This window comes from Marmota marmota, unplaced genomic scaffold (assembly GCF_001458135.2).
Source record: "Marmota marmota marmota unplaced genomic scaffold, marMar, whole genome shotgun sequence".
Taxonomy (NCBI): Eukaryota; Metazoa; Chordata; class Mammalia; order Rodentia; family Sciuridae; genus Marmota; species Marmota marmota.
The window spans coordinates 23618491-23631188 of NW_025999869.1; the positions used below are offsets into that span (position 1 = coordinate 23618491).

At 37.7% G+C, this 12698-nt stretch overlaps 1 protein-coding gene across 1 annotated transcript in view; it reads left to right on the top strand.

The window, feature by feature from the left end:
• The window catches only part of Rad50 (RAD50 double strand break repair protein), a 96857-nt gene that overhangs the window by 81754 nt on the left and 2405 nt on the right, over window positions 1-12698 (top strand). Inside the window, exons 22-24 of the mRNA XM_015492740.2 lie at window positions 8751-8836; window positions 9370-9512; window positions 12060-12193. Coding sequence (XP_015348226.1) covers window positions 8751-8836; window positions 9370-9512; window positions 12060-12193 — 363 coding nt within the window. The remainder of the gene's footprint in view (window positions 1-8750; window positions 8837-9369; window positions 9513-12059; window positions 12194-12698) is intronic.

Below are 12698 nucleotides of genomic sequence, written 5' to 3' on the forward strand. Positions count from 1 at the left end.
TGAAAAAAAAAAAAAAAAAAAAATGCTATTGAGAGGTTGAATAAGATAAAGACTAAGACTTGACCCTTGAATTTGACAAAATGGAGATTGTTAATGACTTTAAGCAATAGTGAACTGAGTTGGGTAGGCAAAGTTGGTTTTGTTTTAAATTCAGTTATAAGTATTGTATTCTGCAGCAAAATCAGTTTCCTTTTACTATGCTTTCCAGCAATTTTGGCCAGCTTAAGAAACAAAGCTGGGCTGTTTGCTGAAATCTGTTATCTGGTAATCAGATGGATTCTTCTAAATGAAAAGAAAAGAAGTAGTACAAATTTCCCCAATACAGTATCTTTGTGGGCTTATACTTGCAAACAGTGGACTTCTCAAGGTTTATACTATGAGCCTAAATTTGCCTTCTTCCCTGGAAGAAAATAAGGTCTAAAATTTCCCTTATTGTTTCACATCTTAGAATAAGGCATACTGTCAGTGTAATTGTTGCATTCAGTTGTCTATTTAAGGTAACACAGGAAATTAGCAGTGCATTTTCAAGAAAAGCTGATTACCATCTGTTATTAGTAATCATCTAAAAACATCACTAAGTAGAAGCATTGGCAATGGTCAGAGACACAGCAGACGAGAAGAGGAAAACATGCATCATTTAGAATGTATTACCTCATAGAATACATCCACTTAAATGATTTTGGAATATTATCAATATTATCAATAAAGGTATAATGTTCTACCCTATGCCCAAAATATTCTACACATTTTTTCCTAGATATGGAACATTGCATATTAGGTCATACTACTTCTGAGACTCAGAGAAACATGCAACTTTGACAGTTTTGTGTCTGAGGCAGCCTTCTTTCTATAAGGCTGGAGCATGGGTCCCTGCATTCAGGGAGAGCTTTGAATTGAGGTCTTTATTCAGAGGTCATTTTGTGGCCATCATTCTTGTCCAGACTATGGGTACAGTAAGATTTCACATTAGTAGTATCCTACAGAGGGTAGATTACAAAATGAAAAGATAGCCATTGGGAATTCATATCTTCTGAATGTTATTTTAACCAAACCTTTATTTTGCAATAAAGGTTGTAACATTGTCTAAATTTGAAAAGCTTATGTTTAAGAGTCTAGCCACAGGAAATTAGTACTTTGCAAGGTTTTATCTTGAAAGAGTCACTTTCCTTTTAAATGTACAATTTAAGATTGGCAAATTAGGGATTTTGAATTTTGCTAAATAAGAAAAGTCACTAGTAAGTTGGAACAAAATTGTTATGATACCATTTTCCTTATACAAGAGGGCTTTCACTGACCCAGATGTAGGGAAGCAAGACAGTCCCCCAGTGCTAAGTTCCAGGGCAGTAGGGAAGCATAGCAACCGTAATAAGGAATAATAATCATAGCCAGTTTTTCAGCAACCTGCATATCTCAGAGTTTGAAACAATTTTAAATACAAGGATAAAGATAATATATTGTTGGGAAATGACTTTTGTAAATATAATATTTACTGCTTTTTTCCAACTTGTTTAATTTTTCATTACGTATTTTTTTTATCATACTTCAGAATTAATAGTTTATTAGGAAAAAAGTTCATAGGTGTTTGGCCTTTTCAGATAATGTTCTAGTCTGTGAGATAGCTTTGAGACTACAGGGAAATCCAGTCAAGATTCACTTTTCTTATGCACATCTGATTTTGAGCATCAGGTCACATTTTGCACAGTTTAGCCAATCTTCTCAGTACCTTGAGCCTTGAAGATGGTTTAAGTATGGAAAGAAGTAAGAGCTGGACAGGTCTTCTAAAAGGTGAGGTCTTGGTCTGTTTGGGTGATGCTGTTCTAACCCCTTAGAAACTTGCTCTCTCATGGTGTGTCTCAGGCATTCAGTTCCATACTAGAGGCTAGGTTCTGAGATGGCCAGGAAAGTGGTCTTCACAGCAGGAACAAGAACCCTAGGTGGGTGTGAGCCTGCACTTCTGTAATCCCAGCCAGTTGGGAGACTGAGGCAGAAGGATCGCAATTCAAGGCCAGCCTGGACAACCTACCAAGACCCTGTCTCAAAAAAAATTAAAAGGGCAGCTCAGTGGTAGAGCACTTGCCTAGCATAAGTGAGCTGAGGTTTGATTTCTATTACTCTAATTGCTTTCCTGGGTAGGCTTAATATGCTGCTTCAATTGTGACATGAGGCTGGAAGCCATGTATGCTTAGGAAGAAGGTAACTCAGAGGCTCTGAAAAGCTTTCCCTTAAAGGCTAAGTATGGGAAGCATTGGATACCAAAGTTTAGAACCAAAGGGAATATTTTCTTGATGCTGGGGCAGAAGCTCTGGTTGAAAGAGGTGTCAAGAATAATAGAGTCATCTAGGCATTTAAAGGTAAAGGGCATGTCTGCATACAGAAGGAAAAGGGACATAGATGGAAATAGCTCCACCACTGGCACATGTCTGTGTTGTGCTTTATTTTACAGTTCTGAGATTCAAACCTGTGGCCTCATATACATAGGCAAGTGTTCTACCACTAAGCTTCATCCCCAGCCTGTTGTTGTTTTAATAGACTTTATTAGAGCAATTTTAGATTAACAGCAAAATTGAATTGAGCCGACAAAAAAGTAGAGATTTCCCATGTGCTCCCTGACCTCACACATTAGTAGTATCCTACATCAGTGATAACATTTGTTATGCTCTGTGAACCTATGTTGACATACCATAATCCAAATCCATTGTTTGCATTAGTTTACTCTTGGTAGTATATGTTCTGTGAGTTTTGATGAATATCCAATGGCATTTATCTACCAGTATAGTATCACATAGAATAGTTTCACTGGCATGTGTCTTTTTGTCTTTCTGGCCTCTTGATGCCTCCTTTTAAACAGGAAACATATTAGACCTTTGTCATTTGTGGGGATCACATCCTAAGACTTTCATAGATCACCAGAATTATAAATGCCACTAAAACCAATATGTGTCCTCAGCAAATGCAATATATTTTTGCAGAATTCTTAATGAAATCTTTTTTAGACTCTTAATGAGTATTTAAATATAAGACTAAGTAATTTATAAACCATTATTTTCATAGATATTAGAGCTTCTTGCTTTCTTTTGGGAACCAGGTTTCACACACACAAAAAAAGCATAGCACTTCACATGAGTGGTATGTGTAATTAACAGAGATGTGCACACTGCCGTGGTGGGGCTGATATATGTGAGGTAACTACTTGCCTCCAACAGTATCTAGCCCAGGAAATTCAAATCTTTGCTTCAGGAGAAGGTCATAGACTTTTATGGTTAATCTTTAAGGTATTTAATACTAAATACCTACAAAAGCCAGGATGTAATTCAGTGGGACAGCATTTGCTTACCATGTGTGAGGCCCTGGGTTCAATCCCCAGCAAAAAAAAAAAATCACGTGTTCAATGTGTGTGAAGTTAATTGGTCCACTGTCAGTCAGCAGTCAGGTCCCACAGGGTTCTTGACATGGTACTGTTTCACAGCTGCTCTTTCCAAGACGTCAGCCTAACTCTTCCCTATCACTGGTAGCCTCCTCTACCTCTGATCTCTTACCACTCCTTACACCCTTACATACACTCTCTTCTGTTTCTACCAGGTTAAGCTTCCAAAAGGTGGCAGTCCCTATTCCTTTCATTTTAGGAAACAATTCCATACCTGTCTCTTCCCATTTTTAGCTCTCACTGTTCACTATGTTCCTAAGCAAACTCTGAATAGTTTTGTTCCGTTAAGGTACACCACATTTTCCTATGCCACTTCTCCTCCTCAAAATACTGCCTTGATGAAACCCTTTCCAAACAGATATTTTTTCCTTCCTTTGTACTCCACAACACTTTACCACTAAACACATTCAGCTTTGTATTACAGATAATTTCTGCCTCCCCACACTTCATGACTATGCAAATCATAGGACACACTTCAGACTAGACTTAGCTTTATTTCCATGACAGTGTCTGCTGTTTATTCATCACTTCAGTATTACATCAGTGACGTATTTTCATTTCCCTCACAGTGTCTTTACATGTAGTATTCAAATATATCTGTTTTGTTTTTATGTGAATGGTATCACGTTTTTCTGTTGTCCTTTTTCATTTAACACAATTCATTTATATTCATATATGTTAGTACCTCATCACTTTTTTTTTAAGAGAGAGAGAAGAAAGAGAGAGAGAATTTTTTAAATATTTATTTTTCAGTTTTCGGTGGACACAACATCTTTATTTTATTTTTATGTGGTGCTGAGGATCGAACCCAGCGTCCCGCGCATGCCAGGCGAGCGCGTTACCACTTGAGCCACATCCCCAGCCCAATACCTCATCACTTTTAATGGTTTCATAATCTAAATGGATATTACCTACCTTATTTAACTATTGATGGACATACGAGGAAGCTTTTAAAAGTTGGCTACTACCAATTTTGCTGCAGTGTGTATCTTTGCACACTTATGCAGATATACCAGAAAGATATCTGAAGTTACTGGGTCAGGGGGTATGTACATTTTTAACTTGTTAATGCCTAATTGCCTTCCAAAAACATTTATTAAATTTATTTTTCCACCAGTAATATATGAAAGTGATCGTTTCCAAGTCTGCCTATTATTATTGGCCATTTTGGTTTTTGCTAGTCTTTTGCACACAAAAAATGCTTTCACTGTAATTTACATTTCCCTCCTTATTAGTGAGGTTAAATTTCTTTTAACTTTCTTTATGGTGTCATTTGTGACTTTTAATTTTTACATAGTCAAATCTTTAGTCTTCTTACTTATGGCTTCTTAATTCTGTGCCTTAATTAGAAAAGTCTTCCCCATCTAAAATTATAGAAATGTTTTCTTCTGGTAGTTTTACTTTTTTTCTTTCCTTCTTTTTCTTTAAGATGCGTTCTAACTTGTTGTCCAGGCTGGGCCCAAATTCCTGGGCTCAAGAGAGCCTCTTGAATAATATAGCTATAGACCTGTGCCACTACGTCCAACTTACTTTAACATTTAATCATTTTCTTTTTCAGTTTTATTTTGGGTTTTGATGAAGAGTAGTTATAGCATTTTATTTTTTTTCTTTTTTCCAGCCATGTTGGAAGTTTTTAGGTTGGTTTGAAATGTCATGCCAAAAGTTTTATATGTATTAGACTTATTTCTGGATTTTCTTCTTGTCTACCAATTGTTGTTTTTTTGGTACCGGGGATTTAACCTAGGGGTACTTAACCACTGAGCCACATCTCCAGCCAGTTTTCTTTTCTTTTTATATTTGAGACAGGGTCTTGATAAGCTGCTTAGAGCCTTGCTGAGGCTGACTTTGATAAGCTGCTTAAGTTGCTGAAGCTGACTTTGAATTTGTGATCTTCCTGCCTCTGTCTCCCCAGCTGCCGGGATTACAGGCCTGGCTTCTACCAACTGTTTTATTCTTATTACCAAAATTTTATTCTTTTGCATTGTTTCTTAGAATTTTAGAATCATACTGTGGGTTCTATTTTTTTTTTTTTTTTAACTTTTGGGATTTCTGTTTGGATTGCCTTTTATTTATGGATTACTTGGGGAGAATACATAACTTTGCAGTATTGAATCTACCATTTTGGACCTTTTACTAAAAGTCTCTTAAATCAAGTTTTTGTCCTATTATAATATTTTATGGCTTTTTCTTCTAGATTATATACTTTATTGCTGGATTTTTATGTATTTTATAGTTTCTATTGCTGTTTGAATAGGATCCCTGTTTTTTGATTGTCACTTATAATGTTGTTAGCTGTTAGAATACTAAAACTATTAATTTTGTGTATTTATTTATAACCATCTTATTAGTCTTAATTTTTTAGTTGACTTTCTTGGATTTCCTAAGTATACAATTGTATCACTTGTAAAAACAATGATAGCCTCCACCCCCATCATTTATGCCTCATTTCTTTTCATTGTCTTACTTAAATAAACTGTTAGAGATCCCCAGGACATCATTTTAGAATGGCCATAATAGTGAGCATTTTCTCTAGTTCTTAGCTGTACAAGGAATGCTTCTGTATATTTTAAATTAAATCGATAGCTTGCCATAGGTACCTGAGAAAGGAATTTTATCAAGTTAAGGAAATTTTCTATTTTTTCTCTTATTGAAGATTTTTAATCAAAACTCGATGTTACATTATATCAAAAGCTTCTTTGACATCTATTAAAATCATTTTTTTATGTTGTACTATTCTTGCTTTCTTGGGACAAATACCACATGGTCATGTGTTCTTTATATTACCCTCACTTACTAAATTTTGTTTTATTTTAGAGTGTTTCTTTTTATTTTCATACACATAATAGGCCTGAACTTCTTTTGACCTCTCTTCACTTATGTTTTTCCTTGCTGTTTAATACTTTATATAGATGGTTGGGAGCTAGGTCTGTCTTGAGGATTTGATGATACTCATAAATCTGAGGCTGGTAACTTTAAAGATGAAATATTCACTACCTGTTCAATTTTTGCTACCATAATCAAGGACTGTTAATATCATGCCCACTTTTCTCTGATCTGAAACAACTTACTAATTTTTCCATTTATTAATGGTAAGTGGAGATAAAATCTAACTCCTGGTATTGTTGTCAAGATCCAATGAGATGATGTGGCCATTTAGCATTGTTGTGGCTCAGATAAATGTCCATCAGTAATAACCACTATAATTGTTACTCCATTAGGTTGATTTTATCTTAGTCATCTCCAACTGTTGCACAGTATGGTTGTATAACCTCCATAGAAAGATAGAGGACATAAAGATTAGCTTATGATCCAGCCAACAGTGGTAGACATCAGCTCCCTCTGACACACCCCTGGTGGGTCTGGATTTTGTGTCTTGGCAGACCTACCTGGCTGGAATAATGCACCACCTCTGCTCTACAAGGGATCAGGATAGACTGTGTGCCTTGGACACTCCTGCTCTACCTGGAATTTGTTTTCCACATTGGGCATGCTTGCTTACATTAATTATTGAAGATTTTTAACTCGAATGGAAAAATAACTTTTTTTTAAAAAAAGTTCTTTGAGGGGCTGGGATGTGGCTCAAGCGGTAGCGCACTCTCCTGGCATGCGTGGGGCACTGGGTTCGATCCTCAGCACCACATAAAAATAAAATAAAGATGTTGTATCCACCGAAAACTACAAAATAAATATTAAAAACAAATTCATTCTCTCTCTCTCTCTCTCTCTCTCTCTCTTAAAAAAAAATCTTAAAAAAAAGTTCTTTGAAAAATCAGGATCATAATGTACAATGCTATGGAAAGACAGTCTTTTTTATACAATTGGCCCAAGCATAGTGTGTGATTTTTTTATTTTGACTTTTTAGGAAATTCTTAGATGTTTTGTCTCTCTCTTTTTTTTTCTTTTCTTTCCTTTTTTTCAATATTAGGGATTGAACCTAGGGCCCCATGCATCTAGGCAAATGCTCTACCCCTGAGCTACATTTCCAGCCTCCATTTTTATTTTATTTTGAGACAGATTCTTGTTAAATTGCCAAGGCTGGCCTTGAACTTGTAATCCTCCTGTTTCAGCCTCCCACATAGCTTGGATTACAGACATGTGCCACCAACCCCCGACTTATCTGTCTTTTTGAAAGTAGCATAAAGTAGAAAATGGAGACTTGTTGCATTCTCATCAAGAAGCAGAATATGTTTTTTTTTTTTCCAGGGTTCACTACTTCAATAATCCCTCATCTGATATTTAAAATGTATTTACGTTGAGTCATTTCTTTCTCTTTTGCTGGTGAACCAAGAGATCATGAAATGATTTTGCAGAGGCAGTAGCATTACGTTCAGTTTCTTTTTTTGTATATATCAGATAAGAGGCCTGCAAATGGAAGTAAGTCCGCCTCACATCCTTTGTATGGTGATGGCAGTGATGTTTGCCTTTTAATCATCGGAGTGACATTTATTAGTTCATAAATCTACTTCCAAAGAACCTAAGGTCTTTTTGATGAAAGGTGACTATAAAAGGACTATAAGAGGTTTTTGACAGGCTACTTTTATTTTTGCAAACATTCTTCTTTTTAGTGTTTAGGAACTACTATCTTAAAAGAAACTTGGGGGCAGGGACATGCCAGAACCAAATGGAAGTTAATGCACTCATTTAGAATTAGGATTTCTGAATCTGTAATTAGGAAGGCAAAATAAAATTTTGATTTAAGCTTCTAAATCACCCTCTGTGATTTAGAAGAGCCTCCTTCTAGTTGGAAAAAAATTCACAGATCTGAGGAATAGAAGCAGCACAAGGGGCCTGGCTTTTGGTAAACCTTAATAATAAGAGAAGAGGAACCAGGAAGTAGTTTCCTAGATTCAATACTAGTGGAACAGCAAGGTTTTGGTCCTATTTATTTTTTTCTAGTTCTTTTGTTTTGTTTTGTTTGGGGGTTTTTTGTTTGTTGGTTGTTGGTTGGTTGGTTTGCGGGGATTGAACTCAGGGGTGCTTAACCACTGAGCCACATCCCCAGCCCTATTTTGTATTTTATTTAGAGTCAGGGTCTCACGAGTTGCTCAACACCTAGCCATTGCTAAGCCTGTCTTTGAACTCGTGATCCTCCTGCCTCAGCCTCCCACGCTGCTGGGATTATAGGCATGTTTTGTGCCCAGCTTCTTTTTCATATTCTGTTTTTGTAACTCAGAGTTTTAGGGAATTATTTCATGATATTATGTTATTTGTATTATTATATGTAATTATATATTTTGACATACATTAGTACAAATAATTAGACATCTTTTATATATAGTAGTACATAGTATTGTTCCATTAAAGTACCAATGGCCTCTTTTTCCAGAGCAATAATGAAATTTCACAGTATGAAAATGGAAGAAATCAATAAAATTATTCGTGATCTTTGGCGAAGTACCTATCGTGGACAAGGTAATTAACATGGTGTGTCACAAACACTCTTCACAAAGCCTTCTTCATAACTTCTCCCCGTATGACCTCTCATTGTGCAAGTATTACCTCCTTGGACCCCTTTCTGAACATCTCTTTGAGATTTTCTAAGAAATCTTATCTTGAAACATAGCAAAAAGAAAATGCAAAGTTTTCTATTCCAAAGCCTGATAGGACTTACATCCTTGGCTGCAGTAGGCATGATATTTAGCTGATGACATAATAGGTTCTATTGAAGTGTAGATAGAGATAAACCCTGATGCGATAAGAAGAAAACCTGCCCAAGGAAAATCTTAGAGAAGCAGCAGAGGGGTTGGGTTATCCAAATTGCTTCTAGCCAGACTGCCAGGATCTTAAATCTTCCCAGCCAGAGAAATAAGTTCAAAATCAGCCAGTATTTTCCCCAGATGAAATCAGCTTCATGTGTTTCTCCTAGGCTTACTTGATGTAGAAAATGACAAAAGGCTGCAGAGGGTAAAGTATTTTACACTAAAGTATTTTTCTTTCTGCATCAGATATTGAATACATAGAAATACGATCTGATGCTGATGAAAATGTATCAGCTTCTGATAAAAGACGGAATTATAACTACCGAGTGGTGATGCTGAAGGGAGACACAGCCTTGGACATGCGAGGACGATGCAGTGCCGGACAAAAGGCAAGTATCTCGGAATTCTGACAGGAAGAGTACCAGAAAGCACCCAGGGCTGTCCTTGATGGTAGGAAGCTCTTTTCAGCATCTGTGGTTACCCTCTCCTAATGCCAACCAATATTTCCTGCAGCATTCTGTATAGTGGCTTTTAAGAGAAGGGCCTGAAGGGTCTCAGGATAGGCTTGTGTAGAGAAAGAGGCTGAACCCATTATCATTTCACAGCATTCCTTCTCAGAGTAAGGTCACTCACTGCCTTATCTACTACTCTTTAATGTGCTACCAAGAAAGAAAAAGATACTTACAACTGTAAGACATATTCTGATTTCAGAGAAGTAAAAATTCAAAATTAATATTAATTATATTAGTAATAGTAACTATATACTATTAATCATAGTAGTGTTAACAAGCCAGATTCTAGGCTGCGCCAGATGAGACATTCCAGTAAATGAGAGAATCTTCTTGAGAAAGTAGCCCCCATATAGAACCAACCTTCTACCACCCTAGCCTAGCTTCTGGACCCACAGACCTCAAAAAGAGGGCTCTTGTCATTCAGTTGCCTTGATGCCCATAGGGGTTTCTGTCACCAGCACCACATACACAAGACACAGTTGTCAGGTCAGGCCAGCTGGCTCCACATGAAGTCTCTGGGAGGACAGCCCTGCTTGGATATGGAGCACAGAGCAAAATCACAAAGAAGAATGATATTTTAAAGAGTCAGGATAATGGGGTCTGCATCCTGGGGTATAAAGCTAGGTCCTTTCACTGTGCACAGGTTTCTACCAAACACTTCTCAGATTAGAAGCAGATTATACTTCATATACCTCTGGACCCTGATTTTCATAAAATTTCAAAAAAGAAAAGTATGCCCATGTTATCTTAATTACTTCTATAGTTTTTTGCTTAAAGAATATACCATGCAGCTAGGCATGGTGGCACACACCTATAATCCCAGTGACTCAGGAGACTGAGGCAGGAGGGTCGCAAATTCAAAGCCAGCCTCAGCAATTTAGCAAGGCCCTAAGCAACTTAGTGAGACCCTGTCTCAAAATAGAAAGCACTGGGGATGTGGCTCAGTGGTTAAGTGCCCCTGGGTTCAATTTCTAGTCCCCCACACATAAAAAAGAATAAACCATGCATGTGTGTATCATCAGCCCAGAGAGCTGATACCAATTCAAGACAGCTGCAGATTACTATCTAAATTGTAGTCTGCAAAAATGACAAATTTATGATCTATAATCAGTATCCCTATTTGCTTTTGTGATTTTTTTACTGTTAATTATAAGTGAATTTGAATCAAGATACCTCTAGATTTAAAATGCTTTCAAAATTACTTCCTTTGTATGTGCATGATACTGGGAATTGTCCCCATGCATGTTCTACCACTGTGTATCCCCATCCCTTTTTATTTTTTAAGAAAGAGCCTAAGTTACCAAGGCTGGCCTCAAATTTGTAGTCCTCCTACTTCAGCCTCCTGAGTAGCTGGGATTACACGGTTGCCTTACTGCACCCAACTCAAAAATACTTTCTGAGCAAAAATAGATTTACTGTAGATAGTAGTAATTGCTTTGTGGTAGTAATTGCTTTCTTGGCATTGGGAGAGAAGGAAAAACAAATGGTTTGGTGGAGGTGGGCCTCAACTGTACCTAACACTGGCTTTTGCTGAGGCTTTAGAGGCCATTGTGAGTGGGTGGTAGTAAAGTTGGCAGCAGGGGATTCAAAGGCAGGAAGGAAGTACCTGTCCCCGAACGGGGAAGCAGTGGCCCTCGTTTCTGCAAGCTGCTGGCCTCCCTGGCCATTATGAGAATGTGTGTACTACTACAAAATCAACTCACAAATTCAGTAGGAGAAAGAATTTATAACTCACATAAATGTACTTTATATTTCACAGAATAGTCCTACACTATTAATTCTGTGTTCCTTGTACTCTCAGTTGGCTTTATTTGAGTCTGAGGGTTTTAGTATTAGGTTTCTGTTAGTCATGAAAGTGCCTAATAGTTCTAGTTACTTGGATTTCCTGCAGGTAAGCGTAAACAAAACCACACTTCTATACTCATCCTGATACTGTGACCCATGATTGTTTTTTCCCTCTTACTTTCTCAAAATTATACATACAAACATTTCAGTGTGGACCAGAACACAATACCTGGTACCAAGTCTCTTTATCAGAAAACCATAAAGGTCAGGTGAAGACTTTTTAAGATCATAAATCTTATACCTTTATTAAAATTATTTGTTATAGCCAAGTGGTAATGCATCTCTGTTGTGAGCCTGTGGTTTCAAGTTTTGATTATAGCTGATATGTTTTTTTTATTGGAGGGCAGGGGGAGAATCAGTGTTGCATTTAGCATTTTATTTCATTGCAAATGATGGGCGTGAGCATGCAGCTGATGGCTCACCTTCCAGAGGGACATAAGAACCTGGTTGCAGGCTGGGCTCTCCCACACAACAGCAATTTCTCTAATGTCAGTGACTTTGTGACATTTACTCACCTTTGCCTTCTGAAGCAATCGTGCCAGTCTGTGGTATGCATCTCACTCCTGGGCTTTTCCCCAGGTGTTGGCCTCACTCATCATTCGCTTGGCGCTGGCTGAAACTTTCTGCCTGAACTGTGGCATCCTTGCCTTGGATGAACCAACAACAAATCTTGACCGAGAAAACATTGAATCTCTTGCACACGCTCTGGTTGAGTAAGTGTCTCATATTTGGGAGATTGTGATAGTTTTGATCAAGAGAGTTGTGTGGGGTGAACTCCACCTAGATGTGTCCTTCTTGGGGAAACCAGTCGGTGACAGACACTTTTGACAGACACTTTTCCTTTTGATAGTAATTCTTCAGATTCCCTTGAAAATGAAATAGTGAACAGCAGCCCCAGACATGTCCTCCTGTGAACCCACACGTCACAAACAGGAGTTGGTGTGCCCTGCTGAGATGTTTGTACATGGTGGTAGTGGGTTTAGGACTGTCTCCCAAGCTTTTTACAGTGCATCAAACAGCTCTGAGGAACAACAAAACTCTTATTCAAAAAGCACACTAGTGATTAAGTAGACTGCCGAGGGTGAAACTGCACGCACCTTTTACCACATTCACCTGTGTGGGCGCAGGCTCCAAGGTTGGGCAGCTTTTGCAAAGGCCCTCAACCCTGAGGTAGAAGGGGATGTTTGGGGGCACTCCCGACTCCAGGAAGACTTTCTG